At 46.5% G+C, this 25,130-nt stretch overlaps 1 protein-coding gene across 3 annotated transcripts in view; it reads left to right on the forward strand.

Annotated features, from left to right (window-relative positions):
• The window catches only part of SUPT6H (SPT6 homolog, histone chaperone and transcription elongation factor), a 32,063-nt gene that overhangs the window by 3,866 nt on the left and 3,067 nt on the right, over positions 1 to 25,130 (forward strand). For all 3 annotated transcript variants that reach the window (XM_068531679.1, XM_068531677.1, XM_068531678.1), the window contains exons 2-32: positions 5,431 to 5,572; positions 6,346 to 6,504; positions 6,602 to 6,678; positions 7,006 to 7,198; positions 7,438 to 7,522; positions 8,157 to 8,430; positions 8,921 to 9,022; positions 9,270 to 9,386; positions 9,737 to 9,826; positions 10,025 to 10,167; positions 10,778 to 10,926; positions 11,076 to 11,174; positions 11,639 to 11,768; positions 11,855 to 12,005; positions 12,178 to 12,332; positions 12,533 to 12,728; positions 13,139 to 13,278; positions 13,391 to 13,508; positions 14,307 to 14,383; positions 14,643 to 14,778; positions 15,071 to 15,208; positions 15,287 to 15,454; positions 16,462 to 16,589; positions 17,716 to 17,923; positions 18,761 to 18,908; positions 19,342 to 19,484; positions 20,402 to 20,542; positions 22,096 to 22,291; positions 22,692 to 22,930; positions 23,486 to 23,599; positions 23,772 to 23,896. In XM_068531679.1, coding sequence (XP_068387780.1) covers positions 5,464 to 5,572; positions 6,346 to 6,504; positions 6,602 to 6,678; positions 7,006 to 7,198; positions 7,438 to 7,522; positions 8,157 to 8,430; positions 8,921 to 9,022; positions 9,270 to 9,386; positions 9,737 to 9,826; positions 10,025 to 10,167; positions 10,778 to 10,926; positions 11,076 to 11,174; positions 11,639 to 11,768; positions 11,855 to 12,005; positions 12,178 to 12,332; positions 12,533 to 12,728; positions 13,139 to 13,278; positions 13,391 to 13,508; positions 14,307 to 14,383; positions 14,643 to 14,778; positions 15,071 to 15,208; positions 15,287 to 15,454; positions 16,462 to 16,589; positions 17,716 to 17,923; positions 18,761 to 18,908; positions 19,342 to 19,484; positions 20,402 to 20,542; positions 22,096 to 22,291; positions 22,692 to 22,930; positions 23,486 to 23,599; positions 23,772 to 23,896 — 4,448 coding nt within the window. In that variant the 5' untranslated portion in view covers positions 5,431 to 5,463. The remainder of the gene's footprint in view (positions 1 to 5,430; positions 5,573 to 6,345; positions 6,505 to 6,601; positions 6,679 to 7,005; positions 7,199 to 7,437; positions 7,523 to 8,156; positions 8,431 to 8,920; positions 9,023 to 9,269; positions 9,387 to 9,736; positions 9,827 to 10,024; positions 10,168 to 10,777; positions 10,927 to 11,075; positions 11,175 to 11,638; positions 11,769 to 11,854; positions 12,006 to 12,177; positions 12,333 to 12,532; positions 12,729 to 13,138; positions 13,279 to 13,390; positions 13,509 to 14,306; positions 14,384 to 14,642; positions 14,779 to 15,070; positions 15,209 to 15,286; positions 15,455 to 16,461; positions 16,590 to 17,715; positions 17,924 to 18,760; positions 18,909 to 19,341; positions 19,485 to 20,401; positions 20,543 to 22,095; positions 22,292 to 22,691; positions 22,931 to 23,485; positions 23,600 to 23,771; positions 23,897 to 25,130) is intronic.

Raw genomic sequence — 25,130 nt, forward strand, 5'->3', positions numbered from 1 at the left:
CCTCTGTCTTAATATTGCTTTCATAGTTCTCGTATATAACTACCATAAAACATTTATTGTGCTCTGTCATAACTTTATTTATATATTTACTTATTTATTTATTTATGGCTGTGTTGGGTCTTCGTTGCAGCACGCAGGCTTTCTCTAGTTGCGGCGAGCAGGGGCTGCTCTTCGTTGTGGTGTGCGGGCTTCTCATTGCGGTGGCTTGTCTTGTTGCGGAGCACCAGCTCTAGGTGTGCGGGCTTCAGTAGTTGTGGCGCACGGGCTCAGTAGTTGTGGCTCGCAGGCTCTAGAGCACAGCCTCAGTAGTTGTGGCGCACGGGCTTAGTTGCTCCGCGGCATGTGGGATCTTTCCGGACCAGGGCTCGAACCTGTGTCCCCTGCATTGGCAGGCAGATTCTTAACCACTGCACCACCAGGGAAGCCCCTGTCATAACTTTATTTACAAGTTTTTTGTGAGATGAATATGAACACTAGGGTCAAAAGCATGTTTTACTTATTTTTATATACCCAAGTCCCAGCACAGAGTTTTACCCTAAAAAAACAAAATTGTAAACGTTAATTGAAGCTGCCAGTGGGGGGAATTAACAGACATCTCTTTTTGCTCTGGTCTCCTTTTAATTGCCTCCTACATCATCTTGTTCAAAGGGAGGGACTGTGGAGGGCCTCCCCTGTGGCAATCTGATCCCAGCTCCGTTCCTCTTCCAGAGAATGTCATGGTAACCGCCAGCCTGTCCCTTTGAGCCACATCTTGTACTGCAGCTGTGCTTCCGCCTGGAGAAACCTTCTCCTTTCACCACCCAACTCCCCTTCTGGATCTATTTCAGTAGCAAATTTAACTTACAATCTGAATATGGGGAAAATTCAAGAGCATAAGTCCTAAATACAAAATCCAAATGACATCAGACTCAGATATCATATATTAATGATAATCACATACTAATAAATAGTGTTTTTGTTCTGGAATAGTTGCTGTTTGCCAACCTCAGCCTGCAGTGCTGCTGCAGCACCCTCTGCACACCTAGCTCCCCCAAATTGCAGCAAATCAGGATTGCGTCTGGCACAAGCTATTTTAACTAGAAGTCTTGGCAGTGAGTTAGATCGGAGGCATTCCCCGGCTATAGCACAGCATGTACTTCATTGCTAACCTAGGGAATGGGAGGAAAGCTGCATGCAGCACAGAGCACCAGCTGCCCGCAAAACAGAATAAAGCTGTGCTTTCATCAGGTAGGCTGTCTGTTTCTCTCTGCTAAGTAGGCTGTAGGGCATCTGGTCTGGAGGAGCTGGCATTTAGTGTGAAGATGTTGAGGCCTTACAAGACTGAATTTGTGGGTCTGATAGGCTAATTAAAGCAAGCTATCTGTGGGGGCTGCTGTACCCAAATCTATTTTTAATGACTCAGTTCAGGGCTGAAAGAGAGCAGTATTAAAATTAGAGCACCACATTTAATCGGCAGAATTTTTAGATACTCACTTTTGGCTGTACTCAGGCTGAATGACCTTAAGGATACAGATCTTGGGGGGGAAAGGGCATCAGTCTAACCCAAGGCTTCCTGTATCACCACCCTGTGGGACCTATACAATGGTGTAGTATAGTGGCTCTCAAACTTTTTGATCTCAGGACCCCTTTATACTCTTAAAGATAATTTAAGATTCCAAAGACATTTTGTTAATGTGAGTTATATCTATTGATGTTTATGAGATTTATACATATAGATGTTAACCAGATTAGAAATTAAAGTTAATTTCTAAACTAAATTAATAATGACTAAATAAATAGATGAATGTTAATTCATTTTAACATAATAATAAGCCTGTTTGCAATATACAAGTATATCAAATCAACACACTATAGACCTTAACCTTACACAATGTTATATGCCAATTACAGTTGACCCTTGGATAACACAGGGTTGATGTGCTGACCCACCTCTCTTCCCCTCACAATCTGCATATGGTTATCTCTGCCTCAAAGACAAAGGAATTGATGAATGACTCACCCAAGGGCAGGAAGCTGAAACAGTTTGGATAGAATCAAAACTCAAACCCTGATTCTTTTGATTCCACATATTGTGATCTCTAATCAAACACAAACGGTTTCCCACATTTAATTTAAAGATCTGTAAAATGAAAATACAGATACTACTATATTTGCTGGGTAAAAAATCCACATATAAGTGGACCCACGCAGTTTAAACCCATGTTGTTCAGGGGTCAATTGTACATGAATAAAGCTGAGAAAAAAAGTAAGCCCACTGCATTTTAGCATAAATAACACGTTTTATGAAAAACAAGTATAATCTTCAAAACAAAAAACGTAGTAACAAGAGTGACGTTGTTTGGGGTTTTTTTTGGTTTTTGGTTTTTTTTGGTTTTTGGGGTTTTTTTGGTTTGTTTTGGGGTTTGGGTTTTCGGAGGGGGGTTTGTTTTGGTTTTGGGTTTGGGTTTTTTTGTTTTGTTTTGTTTTTGGCAAATCCTTTTAATGTCTGCCTTAACAGAGGAATGCTGGATTCTCCTACCTGCTTCTGCATTCAGTCTGTTGTGATACTACATGTCGTATAACCTCTGGAAAACTCCATTGTACACTCATGAGAGAAAGGAGGGGGTGATCCCTGGACCACACTTTGAGAACTACTGATGTGATAGAAACAACTGTTTCTGTGGAGTCAGACAGACCTTAACTCAGGTCTCACCTCTTGCAGTTGACAGTTGTGTCGCCTTGAACAAGTGACTTCATCTCTGAGTCTATGTCCTCCTTTGCTGAATGGAGAGAGAAGTGTGCTGTAACTCCTAGGACATTGTAGGGGTTAATAGGTGATTTATTAAGTGTCTGGAACTTGGTAGGTGTGCAACAAATATTCCTCAGTGCACATTTTTTTTAATTGCTTAAAGTACCCAGGAAAGGCCTATATTAGTTTTGGTTCAGTTTTGTGGGTTTGTTCATTTTCCAATTCTCTTCCTGTGTCTGCTCTACATAATATGTCAAAATACATAAAATTATTCTAAGGTCCTTATTTGGCCCTCTACTAGACATCAACTCCTTGAGAACATACAGTCCTGTTTCTCTTCAAATCCCCAGCTCCTAGCAGAATGTTTGTACTTGGTAGGCATTCAGTACAGTTTGAAAAGAATGGCATCTGAAACCTCAGCCTAAAATTGAACATAAGACCATAGCATTGACCCTCCCTTTCCACCAGAACTTAGTACCTTCAGTTTTATTTCCCTGAGCTCAGTTAATCTTAATTGGTTATGGTATCAGTTGGTATCAGTTGATATCAGTAAGGGTAATTTTCAGGAGAATTAGAGCCACAGAACTTAAGCCTCCTTCTAGAGCTTAGACCACTTGAGGTAGCCATTAGCCACCCTCCTCTCTCTCCAGTTCCACTGCCATCTTTAACTGGGAAGACATGAAACAATAAGTAATCTATTTAACAGATACTTAGTAGTTTCTATTTTGTATAGAGCACCTAGTGGGAAACAGCTTATCTGGTACAGAATAAAGTACCATGTAATGCCTCTTATATTGCCGTTTATGTTTTCATGGTTTTTATTAGCCCTTCATTGGATATCGTCTTTGACTTCCAGAAGCTTATAGTCTAAGTGGAGAAAATGGACATATGCAGTGGACCGTAATTCAAGACAGGGTGAGGAGTGGTGCTGAGTTGATCAGCAGCCAGCTTCAGGATTCCAGAATGGAATCTTGATGCTATGATTTGTGTGATCAGTGCTGTGGTTTTTTTTTTGTTTGTTTTGTTTTTTATATTTTTGGCTGCGTGGGGTCTTCGTTGCTGCGTGCGGGCTTTCTCTAGTTGCGGCGAGCGGGGGCTACTCTTCGTTGCGGTGCGCGGGCTTCTCATTGCAGTGGCTTCTCTTGTTGTGGAGCACGGGCTCTAGGCGTGCGGGCTTCAGTAGTTTTGGCACATGGGCTCAGTAGTTGTGGCTCATGGGCTCTAGAGCGCAGGCTCGGTAGCTGTGGTGCACAGGCTTAGTTGCTCCGCGGCATGTGGAATCTTCCCGGACCAGGGCTCGAACCGTGTCCCCTGCATTGGCAGGCAGATTCTTAACCACTGTGCCACCAGGGAAGTCCCAGTGCTGTGTTTTGTTTTTTTTTTGTTTTTTTTTTTTAATTTTATTTATGGCTGTGTTGGATCTTCGTTTCTGTGCGAGGGCTTTCTCTAGTTGTGGCAAGTGGGGGCCACTCTTCATCGTGGTGTGCGCGCCTCTTATTATCGCAGCCTCTCTTGTTGCGGAGCACAGGCTCCAGACGCGCAGGCTCAGCAACTGTGGCTCACAGGCCTAGTCACTCCGTGGCATGTGGGATCTTCCCAGACCAGGGCTCGAACACCGTGTCCCCTGCATTGGCAGGCAGATTCTCGACCACTGTGCCACCAGGGAAGCCCCAGTGCTGTGTTTTAAAGCCCAGGAAACTCCATGTCATGGTACTGTGGTTCTCCACTGAGTCATTTCCAGACTTTGGATGCATCTGACAGCAGGAAAGTAGAAGACAAAGTTGGGATTGGTTGGTACAAAATTACAGAATGCTGAGGAAAATTATGCCCAGGATTCGAATTTAAACTCAGTTAGCATTTTTTGAAATAGTAGACTATGTTCTTTCTCCTATGTCATGTAATATTCTTAACTACCCTGCGAGGTAGGTAGTGCTGTTGCCATTTTCCAGATGAAGAAATTGATATTCAGGCACATTCAATAATATGCTTAAGTTTATATACCTAGTAGATGGTGGGGCCAGGATTTGACCTCTACTCTTAGGCCCAGCAATTTTTGTATTTAACTATGTTGCATTTAATTTGTAGGCCATGGAAGTCTCTTTCAAAGTGTGTTTTGTATTTTTGGTTTTTTGGTTTTTGTTTTGCTGGGGAGGTAAATGGTCACAATAGAGTTGTGGTTCTGATGTTTCTGAAGAGGCCCCTTCTCTACCCAAATGCTCCCAACCACTACTCACACAAGTGGGCTGAGATGAAACGTTGTTTAATCTGTGGAAAAGGATTTTCCTTTTGATAATGTATATGAAAGTTCCTGTCGTTAAGTTGGCATTTAATTATTGTTTCCCAAACTTATGAGTGAGTCATATAATCTCACTACACCGTATCCCTACCTATATGATTATTCCTACACTAATTTCTTCGTCTGCCTATTTCTGTCCCCAAATGGTAAGTGCGATAAAACTCTTTGGACAAGCAAGATGTTATATACAGAGCAGTCCAGTATGATTGCTTTCTTAAAGGTACACATGAGAGGGGCAATTGTGAGAGGAATGGATAATGGAAGAGATAGAGCCATCTGATTCTTACTCTCTCCTTCCAGGTCGAAATGATTGGGCAGATCAGTGGCACCTAGCTGAATGCTTTTTGTGGAAATGTTTAAAGGTCCTCTGTCTCATTTTTTATCCCCAACTCCTTTCCTTCCCTAGTCGTCTTCAGGCAGGCCGTGAGAAGCTGCAGCAATGTCTGATTTTGTGGAAAGCGAGGCTGAGGAGTCAGAGGAAGAGTACAATGATGAAGGCGAGGTGGTGCCCCGGGTCACCAAGAAATTTGTAGAAGAGGAGGATGACGGTGAGGAAGCCCCAGCCTCAAGCTTCTCCCCAGTATTGCTAAGCTTTGGATAGTTGGATTCTTGCTGATGAGAGGCTCAGGCTGAGCACAGAAGTTATCACACATGAGGTACCAGCTTGAGAATTTTCAGTCATTCATAGAAAATATTTACTGAGCATCTGTCTGCTGTATGCCAGGCACTGTGCCTAGAACTAGGAATACAACATAAAGTCCCAGCTATCGTAGAGTTTACATTAGTGGGAGGGGACAGACAGTAAACCAATAAATAAATACATAGGTAATGTTTCGCTCTTTTAGAGACTTAGCACTGTTGGTATTTATGTACCCAGTTTCCAAGTTCTCTGTCCAAATCCAACCATTAGGATCATCAGCAGAGTGGAACCATGAAATGGCTTTAGAAAGGAAAATGCAAGCTTCATGAAAAGCATTATGGATGAAAGAAGGAATATAGCTACTGAGTTTATAAACTGAGAGGAAAACAAAGGTTACTGGTGGCTGTAAAGCCTCTAGTAATGATTTTGACGAGCCAAAGTAATTAGGAAGCTCATCTTGCCTAAATACAGATGGTGAATGTGAAAAAGAGATATTCCTTTCCAGAAGCTGCTCTAAGTCAGTGGTCGTGTTTTTTATATCTTTAGATGAGGCAGGAGAGTTAACATGGCATCCAGGTCATTAGGTTCAGAGCAGATGAGAAATAACAGTTAAGCAGGTGGCCCAGCCCCAGCCCCAGCCTATTTCCCAAACAGCATGCCTCAAACATGCATGTTTTCCAGATGAGGAGGAGGAGGAGGAGAACCTAGATGATCAGGATGAACAAGGAAACCTGAAAGGCTTTATCAATGACGATGACGATGAAGATGAAGGGGAGGAGGATGAGGGTAGTGACTCTGGTGATTCAGAAGATGATGTTGGCCACAAGAAGAGAAAACGCAGTGAGTAGCCTCTCCTCAGGTCAGGTGAGGCTGGGGTGGAAGTCATAGTGGAGAAGGGGCCTCCCCATCACCATGGGCAACACTCTGTCTTCTCTAGCATCTTTTGACGACCGCTTGGAGGATGATGATTTTGATCTCATTGAGGAGAATTTGGGTGTCAAAGTCAAAAGAGGAGTAAGTGCCCTTTTTGTCTCTGTCCTTGGGGGTGAAGGAAGAAGCCCTTGAAATTCAGTGACTCTGGGGGGAGGAGGCACATCCAGAACAGTTTGGGGAATGTCAGCGAGGAGAAAGTGGCTCAGTATCATTGTGCTGTGGAGCCAGTTCTGGGTGCCTGTTAAAGGCTTGTCAAAGTTTCCAGCGTGGGCCTTGGGACGTACTTGATGTGTTCTTTCCCATCTCCTTTGGCAGTATAGCTGGGGTGGGAAAATAAGAGAGACTGGAGAGCAGGGATCCTTACGCCAGTTCCCTCAGACCCTGACAAGGCAGGTTTTCCACCCCTAGCAAAAATACCGACGTGTCAAAAAAATGTCAGATGATGAGGACGATGACGAAGAGGAATATGGCAAGGAGGAACATGAAAAAGAAGCTATTGCAGAGGAGATCTTTCAGGATGGGGAAGGGGAAGAAGGGCAGGAGGCCGTGGAGGCCCCGATGGCTCCTCCAGAGGAGGAGGAGGAAGATGATGAAGAGTCAGGTATGTGGCATTAGGCAGGGAAGCCAGTTTGGGGCGGGGTGTTGGGATTTCCTACCCTGAAGAATAGAATGGGAGACCATTGTTCAGCTACTGGCCCCCAGCATTTGACACAAAGAAGTTCCTTTTCAGGAGCCTGTCTCCTCTTCTCCTCACCGACCACTCCTACAGTAGGAACTAAAGCCATTCAGTCCTGGCTCATCCCCTGCCTCTGGGCACTAACCCTTCCCTTCCCTCTCCAGACATTGACGACTTCATTGTGGATGACGATGGACAACCACTGAAAAAACCTAAGTGGCGGAAAAAGCTTCCTGGATACACTGATGCGTGAGTGGGGTCTGGTGCGAGGTGGTGATAAGGGCATCTTAGTGGACCCGGGCAGGAAGGAGGAGGTCAGAGGCCTCTGCTAAAAATGGAACAGTCAGCTCTCAGCCATTTTGCTTCCCTGCCTCTAATATCCTTTACCAGGCAGTGATGTCAGACTGCTTCTAGAAGCTCTGATAGCTCTCTCAGCATTCAAGGGCCGTGGTGGGATGAGGGTGGAGGCACACACAGGCAAGGATCCAGCCTCTCTCTTCCACCTGCAGCTCCATGTTCATTTGTTTATTTATTAGTCTTCTAAATATAATTTTGTTAGAAGAAAGCTTTTGCTCTGAGGGAATACTATGATGTCTTAGCAGAAGGTGGATCAACTGAGCGTGATATGAACCCATGTGCCCTGTTGCTGTTTGATCCTTGTCACTGGCACATGCCAAAGATGGGCTTTTTAATCTCAATAAATAATAGTTTCCCCAGAAATGTCCCCCAACTAAGCCTTTCCTCCGCAGTGAATATGCTTTTTTTGTTTACATTTCTCTTAACCTTTTTAGTCTCCTTGGGGTAGGTACAGGATCTCTGCAGGGGCTGCGTTTGTCTCCTCTCACCGGAATCTGGGCCACCTGCCTTTTGCTCTCACCCACAGGGCCCTGCAAGAAGCCCAGGAGATTTTTGGTGTGGACTTTGACTATGACGAATTTGAGAAATATAACGAGTATGATGAAGAACTGGAGGAAGAGTATGAGTATGAGGACGATGAGGCTGAGGGCGAGATCCGAGTGCGCCCCAAGAAGACCACCAAGAAACGTGTGAGCCGCAGGAGCATCTTTGAGATGTATGAGCCCAGTGAGCTAGAAAGCAGCCACCTCACAGATCAGGACAATGAAATCCGAGCTACTGACCTGCCTGAGAGGTTCCAGGTAAGGAAGTACCAGTGTCTGTCCTGCTGAACTGTCATCAACTGCCCTGAGCCTCCTTGGTACAAGAGTTATAGCAGAGAAACAATCTAGCAACAATCTAACAACAGTGGTATATAGGGGGACTTCCCTGGCAGTCCACTGGTTAAGACTCCATGCTTCCACTGCAGGGGGCGCGGGTTCAATCCCTCGTTGGGGCAGCGCAGCCAAAAAAAACAAAAAATGGTATACAGGAAGTCGGCTTTGAACCCCATCTGACCAGGCGTACAGGAAGTCTAGCTCAACATAGACTCTCCGGTGGCTTATGGTTCCTGACGTGGCACTCATTCTTGAGCAAATACACGACATGCCTACTTCTTGCCAGACAACACTCTTCTGGGTACTGGAAACGTGTGCCTCTGGAGCACACGTTTTTGTCCAGAAGTAGTGCATGTTTTTGCTACGTGAGATACAAGATAAAGTCAGTCTCATGGTGATGCCTTATCCCCTGCAGCTCCGTTCCATCTCCGTCAAGGGGGCTGAAGATGATGAACTGGAAGAAGAGGCTGACTGGATCTACAGGAATGCCTTTGCCACACCAACCATTTCTCTGCAGGTACCCGAAAAAAGATGCTATATTTTGACATGAACCAGAAGCTACTTCATTAGAATGAGGAGCTGCTTCTCCCCTGCCCCAGACATCTGTGGGCCTAGTATAGAACAGCATGTGTGTGCGGGTATGTGAGGGAGATTTTTCTAGATTTAATCTGAGAAGGTCATCCTGTGACAAGAAGCAGTTTTGTGTGTGGTAAGACAGAGCAAGTAATGGTGTCGTTGCTGTTTCTTTTTTCTTCTGACTGTAGGAAAGCTGTGATTACCTAGACCGAGGGCAGCCAACCAGCAGCTTCAGTCGAAAAGGGCCCAGCACAATTCAGAAGATTAAAGAGGCCCTGGGCTTCATGCGAAATCAGCATTTTGAGGTAGCACCTCAAGCTCTAGTGGCCCACTGGTTAGAACTTCAACTGGGGGTGATGGAAAAGGTGGCTACCTAAGTCAGGTGGGGAGCCCCCTTCTGTCCACAGCAGTGGTCCCTTGACTCAAGAAGCGTGAGGACCATAGACTCTAGTGATCAAGAGAAGAGTGCTACCCCATATGCAGCATTGTCTTCCCCTGTTGGGGGCGGTGGGGGAGAGCATGTGTCCTGGATGGGCCTGTGAGGGAGGCCAAGCTTCCTACTGTTGAATTTCCTGGAGCTGTTTATTCCTCTAACAAAGGGGGGTCCTTGCACATCTTTCCTCTCTGGCTGACTGCCACCTCCTTGCCCCTCTAGGTGCCTTTCATTGCTTTCTACCGGAAGGAGTATGTGGAGCCTGAGTTGCATATCAATGACCTGTGGAGGGTGTGGCAGTGGGATGAAAAGGTAATATAGGGATCCATGCCCCTCAAGGGGTTGAGGGCTGGACTGGGTACCACCACTACTGGGACCCAAGTTCTGTACATATCAGGTGGCAGCCCAGACCCTGTCAGGCTTCCCCCAGGGTCTCCTAGTAAGGAACAGCATGGCCTTGGGTGTCCGATGCTGAATACCATCCCTTACTCCTGCTTTGTCTTGTCCTAGTGGACCCAGCTGAGGATCCGTAAGGAGAACCTAACACGGCTGTTTGAGAAGATGCAGGCTTATCAGTACGAGCAAATCTCTGCTGACCCTGACAAGCCCCTTGCTGACGGCATCCGGGCTCTGGACACCACCGACATGGAGAGGTAGCATATGCAGGGTTTATTCCATTACAGGGAGCCCTCACACCAAAGGCAGGGACCCGTTCCTTAGAAACCCAACTTATCAACACGTCAGAAGTGATCTTTCTGACAGGGAAATTCCTGTTACTTATCCATCTTGGTATAAAAGGTTAAGAAGATCAGATAGTCATGTTTGCTTATTTATATGTTCCCTGTGTGAAAAGCTACATGGGAAACCAAACTACAACCAGAAAGTAGCTTGGTGAGCCTGGAATCAGAGAGGGGTGTGGGAGGGGAGCAGATGGTTTTAGTGGCCAGCGGCATGAACCTGGGAAAGAAGGACAAGGACTGTCTCAGGGACTCTGAACTGGAGACATGCTGCCACGTCTGCCTCTCCCTTTTTGTTGCCATTTCTAACAACCACCAGCCACCACTTGTTTGACATATTCCTCCTTTAAGATACCTTGATTGCAATTAAGTCATGGTCTGGGGCCACTGCATGTCTTTAATAATTGGAGAATATAGGTACTCATCCTAGTTGGGATCTTGCCTCATGGGAATTGGATCTCTTGTAGCAAAACTGGGGTATACCCTTCCTCCATGACAATTGAGGTCTTATGTCCCTTCCCTCCAGGCTCAAGGATGTACAATCAATGGATGAACTGAAAGATGTCTACAATCATTTCCTGCTTTATTATGGTCGTGACATCCCCAAGATGCAGAATGCCGCCAAGGCCAGCCGCAAGAAGCTAAAGCGTGTAAGGGAAGAGGGAGATGAGGAAGGTGAGTGTTGGAAAAGAAAACCTAGAGGCTTGGTGGCCATGGCCTTTCCAAGGATCCCCTTGGCCGATTACACTTCAGGACTTCTCTACATGTGTCAGATCCTTGGGAGTGATTGGAAACCAGAGGACTAATTCATGTTTTCTTCCCAGGTGATGGGGAAGAGGCAGAAGATGAGGAGCAGAGAGGGCCAGAGCTCAAGCAGGCTTCCCGCCGAGATATGTACACCATCTGCCAGAGCGCTGGGCTAGGTAAAAACTAGCTGTAGACGTTCCCCAATAGTCACTGGTAGGTAGGAAGAGGACCTAAAGGACATCTGAGTGAGTCACCAATCCACTTCTAACACTTGCTCCCATGAACCACACCCACGCCACAAGAATGGTCCAGCCTCTCCCATAATTCCTGAAGGAGTGGGAAACACACGATCAGAGAGAGGGAGTTCATCTTATCTTTGGGAAGTTCTTTTACTAAACGGTAACTTCCACCTTAGTTCTGACTCCAGTAGTCACATAGAAAATTTCTATTTTTTCTGCTTTGTGACAGCCTGTTAGGTATTTAAAGTCAGCGTTTTCACTGTTCACTGTAAGACATCCTGCTCCTGCTCATTCGTGATCCCTTTAAAGTCTAATGCCCAGAATTGCTGCTCTAGACTGAAAGCCAAGAGGTTACTGGGCCCAGCTGTTGGCTCACCTTTCACCCTTCTGGTTTGCTTTAGATGGCTTAGCCAAAAAGTTTGGACTTACTCCTGAGCAATTTGGGGAAAACCTCCGGGACAGTTACCAGAGGCACGAGACAGAGCAGTTTCCTGCAGAGCCCTTGGAGCTGGCCAAGGATTATGTTTGCAGGTAGGCATTGCAGTAGGTGGCTGGCAGGAGGAGGGACCTGAGGGCAAAGATGTCCTCATCCTGCAGCTCCTCCATTTTCCCTACAGCCAGTTCCCTACACCAGAAGCTGTGCTGGAAGGTGCCCGCTACATGGTAGCCCTGCAGATTGCCCGAGAGCCCCTTGTCCGGCAGGTGCTGAGGCAAACTTTCCAGGAGAGAGCCAAGCTCAATATAACCCCCACCAAGAAAGGTAGAAAGGTAAGCCAGTTGAGGGGCTTTGATCTAGCATGTGGTCCAGCTCTGTTTGATTGAACTGAGTTTCTTGCCTTCTCGCTTAGCTGAGCTGTCTGCCTGAGAGCAGAGAGTCGGTCTTTTTTCCCAGGGTCAAGCCCAGTCTGTCTGTTGACTGATGATTCCCTCTTGTGTACAGGATGTGGATGAAGCCCACTACTCTTACTCCTTCAAGTACTTAAAGAACAAGCCTGTTAAGGAACTGAGAGATGACCAGTTCCTCAAGATATGCCTGGCTGAAGATGAAGGGCTGCTCACCATTGACATCAGCATAGATATGAAGGGGGTGGAAGGGTAAGCAAAGCTCTGGGCTGGGGGCTCTTTGGGGAAGGCTTGGTCAGTAGTCTGTTGGAAGGAGGGGTCCCTCAGGAATGTGAACCACACTTTCAGAACTGAGCAAGCCACCGTCCCTGGCTTAGTCACTCCCAGTGTTCAAGGGCATTTGGGCATCACCTTTTCTCTGTCCCTGACACCACAGTGTTGTCTCTCCTCAGCTATGGCAATGACCAGACGTATTTTGAAGAAATCAAACAATTTTACTACCGAGATGAGTTCAGCCACCAGGTGCAGGAGTGGAATCGGCAGCGCACCATGGCCATCGAGCGAGCTTTGCAGCAGTTCCTGTACGTGCAGATGGCCAAAGAGCTCAAGAACAAGCTGCTGGCCGAAGCCAAAGAATATGTCATAAAGGTGAGGACAGGAACTCGTGATCTTTAGTCATACGATTTCCCCAAGCTAGAGCTGAGAGTGAAGGCACCCCTTAATAGCTGTCCTGTAGCTAATGGGGAAACACTGGGGGCAGGCGTAGCGTAACCTGAGAGGGGGTGCAAACAAGGTCATGGGTCACTCCAAGACCTCCCCACTTGAAGAGCCTCTTCCCTCCCTCCCCCACCGCATACACATATTCTTTGTTTATACGACTGGCCTCTGTGTACTCTCCTATTTCTAAAAGCAAAGTACGCCTTCAGGTTGTAAGCGTGCCGAGGGCTAGGAGTGTGCATGCATATAAATGAGACCTTTGCAAATGTGTGCCTGCATCTGTTTCCTTAACATACTTGGCGAGCCTGCTGGCCATAGTGACTGGTGTGCCTCCTCCCCAGGCCTGTAGTCGGAAGCTCTACAACTGGTTGAGGGTGGCACCCTACCGGCCGGATCAACAGGTAGAGGAAGATGACGACTTTATGGATGAGAACCAAGGGAAGGGCATCCGAGTCCTAGGCATTGCTTTCTCCTCTGCCAGGTAACTTCCTGTCTGGCATCACCCCTTATCTGTCTCCCTAGTCTTGTTCTTCTCTTACTCATGTCCTCATATTGCTGATTATCACACGGTTCTTTTTTTGTTGGGCTGGCAGAGATCACCCTGTGTTCTGCTCCTTGGTCAACGGTGAAGGAGAAGTGACAGACTTCCTCCGGCTGCCTCATTTTACCAAACGGCGAACGGCATGGAGAGAGGAAGAACGGGAGAAGAAGGCAAGTGACTAGGACAGGTTACCAAGTGTACATCTTGAGCACATCTTATAATTCAGTGGGGATAAGAGTTTATGGTCTAAGCAACATCCCGTGCAAGACCCTGATTATCTCTGACCTGGTCCCTGACGTCTTAAGTCCTGGGATAAGTCTCACTTCCGTAGGCAGTAGATGGCACTCAAGTTCTAGTGCAGAATTTCCTTCTGGCTTGAAGCCAGTTCCTAGGCCTTATGTGCTTCTGGAACTGCCATAACTTCTTTTGTTTTTACCAGCATCTGGGTCAGCTTGTTCCAGGAGCTGAAAGCCACTGTGGCATTAAGCCAATCTTTTCCCTGCTTTAGCATTTGTGTTTCTACCAGGGAAAGAGAAATTTGAATTCATCTTGTGTATATGCTTCTGATTTTTTTTAGCATAAAGGTATCTTTCAATTTTATTGACAGAACTCCATTCTAAAAAATAACTTTCAACAAACAGCTCTTTAAAAAAAGAAAGAAAAATCTTAAAGTGGAGATTAGAATAGTCTTGACTGCCAGGCAGTGGTTTATGTTAAAAAAGACCTAAGTATGTTTAGTTAACACAACTCAAGTATAAGCCAGAAGTGTAATAATCTTAGGAAATATTAACAGAAGTATAATATTCAAACTAGAGGTCCTAGTCCCCTCATTTTGTCTTCCAGTTTGACAACGTGTGATGCATCATTGTTCTGTGGTCTTGTAAGGTCTCAAGCTACTTAGGGAGAGAGAAGTGCTTGAAATCTCCCTATCCTCAAAGTCATTCAGCTCCAATTTTCTTTCACTCCAGGCTCAAGACATTGAAACTCTAAAGAAATTCCTCCTGAACAAAAAGCCTCATGTGGTGACAGTTGCAGGAGAGAACAGGTAGGGGTACCAGGGGATTGGGCCAGGCCTAGCTTAAAGTCACTCATCCTTTATTGTTGAATCTGCTCTGTCCCTGTTACAGAGTAGGCATGCGCCTGTGTAGAGCCTTGATAATATCCCCATCCGCAGGGGATATCCCTGGGGATATTGTACCTCTTTGTCTTCAAAGTTCTCTCCTCCCCCACTCCCAGCCATGAGATTGTTCATCCCTGAGAAACTGTCCAGAAGTATCCCTGACCAGCACCCCTCATTCCTCCAGGGATGCCCAGATGTTGATTGAGGATGTGAAGCGCATTGTGCATGAGCTGGACCAGGGTCAGCAGCTGTCCTCTATTGGGGTGGAGCTGATTGACAATGAGTTGGCCATTCTCTATATGAACAGCAAGAAATCAGAGGTAATGCTGGAGCCCCACCCTTAGGCCCTGCACAGGCAAGAGCTATCAATCCCAGGGAGTTGGGGAAACAAAGATTATGGGGGCACAGGATTGCACCTGTTCACTTACCTATGCAGAGGATCTCCATTGTGCCAGTCATGGTTCAGATTGGGAGCCCCAGAGATTAAATTGGTCCCAGGAAAAATGGTCCCAGAGAAGAGAAATTGACTTAAAAAGCCAGGTGGTTTGGATTTCCTCTTGCTGTTAGAGCTGAGGAGACTTTATGGCCCTGCTGACCCTCGTTTGACTCTAGGCAGAGTTCCGGGATTACCCTCCTGTGCTGAGACAGGCAGTCTCCCTGGCCCGGCGTATCCAGGACCCTCTGATTGAATTTGCCCAGGTTTGCAGCTCTGATGAAGACATCCTGTGCCTCAAGTTTCACCCCTTGCAGGTGAGTAGGATTTGACAGATAGGCCCAGGTGGACAGAGTGGCACAATAACCTTATCCCTGCCTGCTGTGTGTCGACAGGAGCATGTGGTGAAAGAAGAACTGCTCAACGCCTTGTACTGTGAATTTATCAACCGAGTCAATGAGGTTGGAGTTGATGTCAACCGTGCCATTGCCCACCCCTACAGCCAGGCCTTAATTCAGTATGTCTGTGGCCTGGGACCTCGAAAAGGGACCCATCTCCTAAAGGTAGGATTGGGTTGAATCAGAAAAAAAGAAAACTTCTGTTTCATTGAACCTTTACTTTGCCAATATGCTTTGACAGGCAGACCAAGGTCAGAGAGGTAAAGGCACTTTACCTCTTGCCTAGAGTCATCCAGCTAGTGAGAGTCAAGAGTCAGACTTCAGACCAGGTGGCCACAGTCATGGTCTTCACTACTACTGTACAGTGGTGGCTTCTGGAAAAGATAGCCTGAGCCATGATTTAAAAGAGATGGAGGAAAGCGAGAGTGTACTAGACACAGACCTCAGGATAGTGGGTTTTTTTGTTTTTTTGTTTTTTTTATATATATATATATATATATATATATATATTGTTTATTTATTTTTGGCTGCATTGGGTCTTTGTTGCTTCACGCAGGCTTTCTTTAGTTGTGGCGAGCAGGGGCTACTCTTCGTTGTGGTGCGCGGGCTTCTCATTGCGGTGGCTTCTCTTGTTCCAGAGCTCGGGTTCTAGGCACACGGGCTCAGTAGTTGTGGCACGCGGGCTCTAGAGCGCAGGCTCAGTAGTTGTGGTGCATGGTCTTTGTTGCTCCGCGGCATGTGGGATCTTCCTGAACCAGGGCTCGAACCCGTGTCCCCTGCATTGGCAGGCAGATTCTTAACCACTGTGCCACCAGGGAAGCCCAGGATAGTGAGGTTTTTTCCCCCAGTGGAAAGCAAGGATTTCAATACAGAGGAGGGTATGTAGTGATCTTCAAGAGTATTTGTAATGTTTTTTTTTCTTAATATGGGGTGGCTACTTGACTGTATTATTAACTTTGAAGCAATACATTAGGTATGTATTATCTTTGCTTGGCATAGTGTAGTTCTTTAACATAATTTTTTTAGTAAGCAGTTAGTATGGTGTAGTGCTCAGTTAGATATCGGGGTGTGGCGGCAAAATTCCCATCATGGAGGGTTTCCCAGAGACCTGAAAGCAGGCTGGGAGGTGGGGCCTGCCTACTACTCCAGCTTACTCCAGTCCTCTCTTCTAGATCCTGAAACAGAACAACACCAGGCTCGAGAGCCGGACCCAGCTGGTCACCATGTGCCACATGGGTCCCAAAGTCTTCATGAATTGCGCTGGCTTCCTCAAGATCGACACGGCCTCCCTGGGGGACAGGTGATGCCCTCTGCCTGGGTGGGCCAAGAGGAATTCTCTTGGGCTTTGCTTTGGGGATTCAGGGATTAGGGCTGTCAAAGGGCCACAAGCTGTTTAAATTAGGAAATGTTTTAAAGCAAAGGTGAGGAACCTTTATTTAGTCAAGAGCCTCTGACCTATGGAAAAGATCAGTTCAATTATGTGAAGCTTTTTTGTGAGAGAAACATAAAAAGAACCAACTTAGTTTATAAATTAAGGACAGAAAACATAAGACTTCGTTCAGTAAACACAAACTTGTTCTGTTGTTAATAGTTTGTTGTGGCTAGATAAGGGTGGGAATAGAAGGGGCAGTGGAGAAGCAGTGTGGGGGTCTGAGGCATAAGGAAGGGGGAGAGAGATTTGGTATGTTTTGAGATGATGTTATTGAGAGAAAGTTCTATTCACTTGGACTTTGGACTTCACTATTGACCTCTTCCTCTCCAGAAGTTATCAACTCAGTCTTTGGAGGATCTTTTCCACGGGCACATAGCTCCTCATTCAGTAATGGAAATCAGTGGGGAAATAGGCTTCAAGTTCTAAAACTTCATTTTCCACCCAGCTTTGCTGTAACACTCCACGAATAACATAGGTCCATGTGAGTGCACGGGCAAGACCAGCCTGGGAAGGCTTTATGGGGGAAAGTAGCTGTCAGCAAATTCTCAAAGGTCTTCTTCCCCCTTCTTGTTTTATCTTATTATAAGACTTATATAAGTTCATGATATAAAATTCAACATATAGAAATATTATGCAGAAAGTGGAAGTCCCCCATAATCCCACCCCCCAGAGATAATTACCATAACAAGTGGATGTATACTACAACTTTTCTAAATTTTATTTTTGCTATGCATTTACTAACTACCCATTTGCTACAAAAATGGGATCATACGGTTCATAGTGTTTTGCAGTGCATTTTTCACCTATCAATATATTGTGGCCATCTTTCCATGTCAGCACACATAGATCTACCTCATTCTTTTTAATGGCTGTATAGTATTCCATTGTATGGAGGTACCCTAATTTATTTAACCAGTTCCCCATTGGTGGACGTCTGGGTTGTTACTAGAAGCTTCTCGTTATATATCCTGCCCCTTTTCTGCCTTTCCTTCAGCACTGACTCATATATTGAAGTCCTTGATGGTTCCCGAGTTCACCCTGAGACCTATGAGTGGGCCAGGAAGATGGCAGTGGATGCCCTGGAATATGATGAATCAGCCGAGGATGCCAACCCTGCAGGGGCCCTTGAAGAGATCTTGGAAAACCCAGAGCGACTCAAGGACCTGGACTTGGATGCCTTTGCAGAAGAACTGGAGAGGCAGGTGGGTGACAGTGTAGAAGGCCTGGCACAGAAACCATCCCAAGTGGCCTAGTTGAGAGGAGACTCAGGCAGCAAGTCCTCAGAGAAGCCCTAATACTGTTAGTGTAGGAGACCTGATCCTTCTCTCTCCCTGTGCTGTACTGGGTTTCTCAAGGATGTTTTCGGTCTGCTTATTAAGGAGCTAAGGACGTCTCAGAGACTGCTATAGTCATTGTTGGGGGCACATTGTGAGGGAGCTGGGAGGGGGTGAGTAGCAGGGTTTCCTTCTAGGCCCTCTTTCCTCCTCTCCAATGGTGCGGCTTTGCATTTGTCTGTTTTACACATTGGGGTTCCGTGAGGCATTTTTTTTTTTTTTTTTTTTAAGATTGATTGATTGATTGATTGATTGATTGCTATGTTGGGTCTTCGTTTCTGTGCGAGGGCTTTCTCTAGCTGCGGCAAGCGGGGGCCACTCTTCATCGCGGTGCGCGGGCCTCTCACTATCGCGGCCTCTCCTGTTGCGGAGCGCAGGCTCAGCAGTTGTGGTTCACGGGCCCAGTTGCTCCGCGGCATGTGGGATCCTCCCAGACCAGGGCTCGAACCCGTGTCCTCTGCATTGGCAGGCAGATTCTCAACCACCGCGCCACCAGGGAAGCCCCCCCGTGAGGCATTTTTATCAGAACAGTGTTCCATGGCTAAGAAAAAGTTTGAAAACCTCCTTTAGTCCTTTAGTAAATGTTGGGGGGAAAGAAGAGAAACCCTGACAGGAGGCAACTGGCTTACTTCTTTCATCGAAACCCCTGATGGCTCAGTTGGGGAGCAGTTGCAAGGCTCTTCTTGATGGGGGCTTCTTCCCCAGGGCTATGGTGACAAACACATCACTCTGTATGACATCCGAGCGGAGCTGAGCTGTCGGTATAAGGACCTCAGGACAGCCTATCGCTCTCCCAACACAGAGGAAATCTTCAATATGTTAACCAAAGAAACACCAGAGACCTTCTACATTGGTAAATTCTGTGTCTGTGTTTTCGTTGGAGGAGGATATGTAGGGGTGAGGGGATGCGTTTACTGTACACATTCAAACCAAGCAAGAGTTTGAACTGTACAGTACAGTTTGTACTATAGGTGGGAAAGACCAGGGAAACTTTTAAGAAGATTATAGAGCCCTGAGCTGGAAGTCAAAGCTGAGTGCAAGGTCAGATTATGCTTTTAACCTGCTGCTGTGGGGTCTTCATGGGGTCAGTCTTATGGCCTCATTTTCCTGTCATCAAATGAGAGGAAGATCTCCCTTTTTGAGGATGTGAAGGAAATCAGTGGAGATGCTCTAGGACAGAAGTTCTGTCACTAAATGGCTGGTGGGAAGGAGTTACCTCTCCAGTTCTCTTAGCCTGCTTCTTGTTCTCTTCTTCCCTTCCCTCTCCTCCTCTCCCCTTCCTCCAGGAAAGCTCATTATCTGCAACGTCACTGGCATCGCCCACAGGCGTCCACAGGGTGAGAGCTATGACCAGGCAATCCGCAACGATGAGACAGGGCTATGGCAGTGCCCCTTCTGTCAACAGGACAATTTCCCTGAACTAAGCGAGGTACATGCTGCAGTGTTACCATGGTAACACTGAATTTCCTTTATTGAATGGTCTCAGTGCCCTAGAAAGGAACCAAGAATGGGGATAGTTTAGATGACACTTTACCAAGTGAATACACAAAGGAGGAAGAGGGCTGGAATGCATATAGGCCTAACACGAAGTCCCTCTGTATGCTAGTCGGAAGTGATCTATGTGGTTTTTTCTGTTCTCGCTCAGCCCTTAATCCTTGTTTCCCATTCTCTGAGGATGTAGCTCAACCAGAGTAGAGACAAGAGGATATATGCATTTCTCACATACAGTGTAGGCATGGTGTCCCTATGCTAGTTAGAAGGTGTCTGTAAGGCTCCCTTCAATTTTTTCATTCTCCACACACGTCTTAATTTTTCCCACATTCTTCTAGACATCATCTGCTTTTCTCATGGTTAGAACTCATAAAAGCCATCCTGAAAGCTTTTTCTGGATCCTCAAATGTTATTTAGGCAGACTGTAAAATAGACAATTTCTTAACTTTACCCAATAAAAGAAGCTGGTGAGATTTGTCCAGGTTATAAAAGAGCCACGGTGTGCCTGGTTCACTGAAATGAGTTGTTCTGAGGAGACTGACAGAGATATTTCTTATGCCCACTAGGTCAGAACAGAATGGGAGGGAGGGGCTTCAGTTGTAGTTGGAGGGACATATAAATTAGATTAACATAAAAGATTGGTCAGATGGCCAGTGGTGCCAAACATGAGTTATGAGTCAAGGAACTTCGGGAATATTCAAATTCTGTGTTGCTGGGTGGCTAAGTCATTGTGTTCTCACATCATGATGCCAGTGTCAATGGTAAAATGAATTACAGCACTCCTGGCAGCTCTTTTCTGAATGTGTGATCTCCAGAATCTTAATGATCAAGCTCCTCTTCTGATGTCCTCTTTAGGTCTGGAACCACTTTGACAGTGGTTCATGCCCAGGCCAGGCCATCGGTGTCAAAACAAGGCTAGACAATGGTGTCACTGGCTTCATCCCCACCAAATTCCTCAGTGACAAAGTGGTAAAGCGGCCGGAGGAACGAGTGAAGGTAGGTGAATGACTGGGGTAAGGCCCCTGGTGTAGTTTTCAGCTGCCCAAATCAGGCTGGCTTTGGGCTGTCCCCACCAGGAGTTAGGCTCTGTTCCCAGTGGCTCCTGGTGGGGGGCATTTCAGGAGGATTTATAGCCAGTTGAGTGAAGTCAGGGCAAGAACCGTCTGTCTGAATGAGGAGCAGCTTTTGTGCACTGCCTTTGTGAAATTTCATCAAATTGCCAGCCCTTTGAGAGACGGCTCTCTCTTCCTGTGTGGGAAGCTGCGGTTTAGTCCAGCGGGCAGGAAGCAGGGCCCAGCATTACATGCTGTGAAGCAGAAAGGCTAAGCTCCCTTTCTGTTCTAGTATGCTCTTGTCAGAGCTGCCATTTATTATGCACACACTAGATACCAGCCCTTGACATTTACATATGTTGACTCAAATCTCACAGCCTGATGGGGAAGGAAATACTACCTTCTTTTTTCAGAGAAATTTGAGTGCCTTCTCCAGGATCAGCTGGTTTGTTAGTGATACAGCTGGTACCAGATCTGCCAAATTCTCTGGTTCTAAGTGTTGTGAACCCCTGAGCTATGGACTTAGGAAGGCTGGGGAAAGACATTCCGAATACAGGCATACCTGATTTTATTGACCTTTGTAGATACTGTTTGTTTGTTTGTGTGTTTGTTTTTACAAATTTAAGGTTGGTAGTAACCCTGCATCGAGCAAGTCTATCAGTACCATTTTCCCAACAGCATTTGATCACTTCGTGTCTCTGTGTCACATTTACATGTGGTAATTCTCACAGTATTTCAAACTTTTTCATTATATTTGTTAGGGTGATCTGTGATCAGTAGTCTTTGATGTTAGTCTTGCAAAAAGATTAGGACTCGCTAAAGGCTCAGGTGATGGTTAACATTTTTAAGCAATAAAGTAATTTTTAACGAAGGTATGTACACATATTTTAAAACATAATAGTGTTGCACCCTTAGTAGACTGTAGTGTAAACATAACTTTTATATGTACCGGGAAACTAAAAAATTCTTGTGACTGACTTTATTGTGATGTCTGCTTTATTGCGGTGGTCTGGAACTGAGCCTGGAATATCTCCAAGGTATGCCTGTAAATGAAGCTAGGGAGATTTTCAGAAGGAGAGCCATGCAGATGACTAGGTTTTGTCCCTCTTAGACAGAAGGGCTCAAATCAGGGGTAAAGTACAGAAAATAGCTACTACTTTGCTTTCCCTCCAAAAACGGCAGCCAGACTTGGATCACATCCTAGCAGCAATAATTAGGCAGCTTTATGAGAAAAGGGACTATTACAGTGACAGAAGATGTCCCAGGAGGCTCCAGTTGGTTTTTCTGCCTAGAGTGGGAGGCATCAGTACAGGGCACAGACTGTAGTCTGCAGACGAGACTCAACCCTGAACTCCTACTAATCTGCCACTCAGTAGCTGGCTGGCTTTGGGCAGTCACTCCACCTTTCTGCCTGGACTTTGCTTTTCTCACATGTAAAATAGGGCATCGGGCTAGACCATCTTTGTCCCTTCCAGCTCAAATGTTCTGTGGATCTAGGTGGGAATGACTGTTCACTGCCGCATCATGAAGATTGACATCGAGAAGTTTAGTGCAGACCTGACCTGCCGCACCTCAGACCTCATGGACAGGAACAACGAGTGGAAACTGCCCAAGGACACCTACTATGACTTTGACGCGGAAGCAGCAGACCACAAGCAGGAGGAGGACATGAAACGGAAGCAGCAGCGGACCAGTGAGTGTGCCCATGACCACGCCTGTGCACCCCAAGTCCTGGCAGCTCTCCCTCTGCAGGATGCACTGCTGACTGCTCAGCTTCCCAGTGGCAGTGAGTGCTCAGCTCTGAGGTGCTGAGACCCGGAGGCATCATGAAAGGGAGCCATTGGCAGGGCTGGAAGCTGGGGTCTTCTTGGGTCACATTTTCTTTGCTAATGCACTGTGACTCTTAAAGCTTCATTCTCTCAGCACCCAGGGGCCCAGGTTAACATATCCTTCATATCAGAGAATCCAGGCCCAGAGAGGGTGAAAGAGTCTCAGAATTCAGTAGTGGGTCAGAAATTAAGCCATGGCCTGTCCCATTGCTGTTGGCTCCCAGTCCCATCACCTGATCTATACTTCTTTCCCACTCTCTTCAGCATATATCAAGCGAGTGATTGCACACCCGTCCTTCCATAATATAAATTTTAAGCAAGCAGAAAAAATGATGGAGACCATGGACCAGGGTGACGTGATCATCCGACCGAGCAGCAAGGGTGAAAATCACCTGACAGTGACCTGGAAGGTCAGTGACGGCATATACCAGCACGTGGATGTGCGGGAAGAGGGCAAGGAAAATGCCTTCAGCCTGGGAGCCACCCTGTGGATCAACAGTGAGGTGAGAGGCAGCCCCTGCCTGCACTAGCATCCCCACTCCTGCTTCCAGAAACAAACCACTTTCATCTTAGTTACTGGTATGCATTGTATTTTAGCTACACAGAGCAACAAAACAGGAGGTTGGTTATGAAATGAGTAATTTGATATCAGTTTTGTATATTTTGCACTTCTTTCCCTGTCCTCCAAATTTTAAAGTAGACTAGAGAACCGCTGGAGGAAGAGGAGAAAATACACATGCAAGTGCTTCGTGCACAACACACACACACCAAATTTCTTTGTCCTGTTTTCAGTGGAGAGAAATTTTATGAAGCCCCCTATTGTTCCCAAGCACTAAGGGAGAACTAAAGTTATGAAAAAAAGGATTTTGTGCCTTATAAGCTAATAAATCTGGGCATGACTCAAACAGATGGATAAATTGAGGGGACTTTGCAGCAGAGTGAGGCTGCAGCAGGGCTGGGGAGTTCCTCCCCTCCAGTGGGTTCTCTTCCAGGTGGATTTGATGAAAGGCTGACTCTCAGCTCTGGATATGACAGTCAGGGCCTTTTTCTTCCCACAGGAATTTGAAGACTTGGATGAGATTGTTGCCCGCTATGTTCAGCCTATGGCATCCTTTGCCCGGGACCTTCTGAACCACAAGTATTACCAGGACTGCAGTGGTGGGGACCGTAAGGTGAGCCCAGGGCCCTGCAAGGGATGACACCTCCCAGTCGCTTACGGATGTATGGTTTCCCTTCAGTGTCGGGGATGCTGAGCTGGTGAAGGAGGTGTGCGTCACGTGTGAGCCAGACACTGTGTACCAAGCACGCTGCTATCCCAACCTCTCCCCCTCATTCTACCCCCAGAAATTAGAGGAGCTGCTCATCAAAACTAAGAAGGAGAAGCCCACCTTCATTCCCTATTTCATCTGTGCCTGCAAGGAACTGCCCGGCAAGTTCCTACTGGGATACCAGCCCCGGGGTAAACCCAGGTGAGCACTGGTGCTGAGAAGGTGCTGCCACTGGGGTCCACAGATAGGTTAGCAGGCCCCCAAACAGTACTCTCTCTGGTTCTGCTTGACTGCCTTTCTCCTCTTATCTGTTTAGAGTGGAGGTGAAGGTTGGAGGTGGGGAAAGAGGGTGATGATTTAGAGGCAAAAGGCAGACTGAATAAGAAAGGTGCTTTAATCAACCCTGGGAAAAGGTGTTCCCTTCACCTCTTCTCCCTCCCAGAGAGTGATAGAAATCACCAGACGCTCTCTCCACTGACTGGCAAAGATGGGAGCCAACACACTGGTCACTCCTTCCACTCTCTGCTTCACCCTCACCAGGGCTTTTCAGCACACCGTGGCTCACTGTTGCTGTGGTGAGCCTGCGCTGAACGGGGATAGGTCAGGAGAGCATCTCTTCCAGTCACTAACCTGCTCTGCTCCCTTCTGTGTGTGACTGACAGGCTGGCCTTCCTAGGGATTCCTCTATCTGAGTCCCTCCTTTGTTCACCCGGCATCAGACAAAGTCTGATTTCCTTAGGCCTGCTTTCTTTGTGTCCGTTACCCAGACTGATAGCCGTACTAGCCTTCTCTACTCCCCCATCCTCCCTTTGGTCCTTGGCCACGGCCTGTGCCTTTCTGCTCTTAGTCCTGTACTGCTCGCACATGATGCACAGTGTGGGCTCTGTTAGGAGGGGCTCAGAGGCCAGAGGACAAGAAGCTCTGGACTCTGGACGCTGCACCATCGTGGGCACTTCTGGAATATTGTGCTTGTTTCTGAGAAGCCTTTTCTGACTCACCAGCATGCTTCCAGAAGGTGGCAGCCAGGACCATGTGGCGGTTGGAAACTATCCCATGAGGAACAATTGAACAAACAGGGGACTTAAACCAGGAGCAGAGGCAACATGATAGCGTCCCGTGGAAAGGGGCACAAACTCCTTGTGGTGCAGAATGAACAACACTTGGGTAGAAGATCTAGGAAGCAGGTTTCAGCTTAATATGAGTCAGCACATTGCCATACTTAGCATTGACTGTTGGCTGTTGACAGCTATCCTTTATTGAGCACAACCTGTTTTAAGTGTTGCGATAAGTGCTTTACGTGTTGTCTCATTTATTCCTCATACCCACGCTATAGGTTTAAGTGCTATTATCCTCATTTTACAAATGAGGCTGAGATTCAGGTTTAGTAACTTGGTACAAAGCTATATAGGTGATGAGTGGCAGAGACAAAACTGGA

Source organism: Eschrichtius robustus, chromosome 20, assembly GCF_028021215.1.
Source record: "Eschrichtius robustus isolate mEscRob2 chromosome 20, mEscRob2.pri, whole genome shotgun sequence".
Classification (NCBI taxonomy): Eukaryota; Metazoa; Chordata; class Mammalia; order Artiodactyla; family Eschrichtiidae; genus Eschrichtius; species Eschrichtius robustus.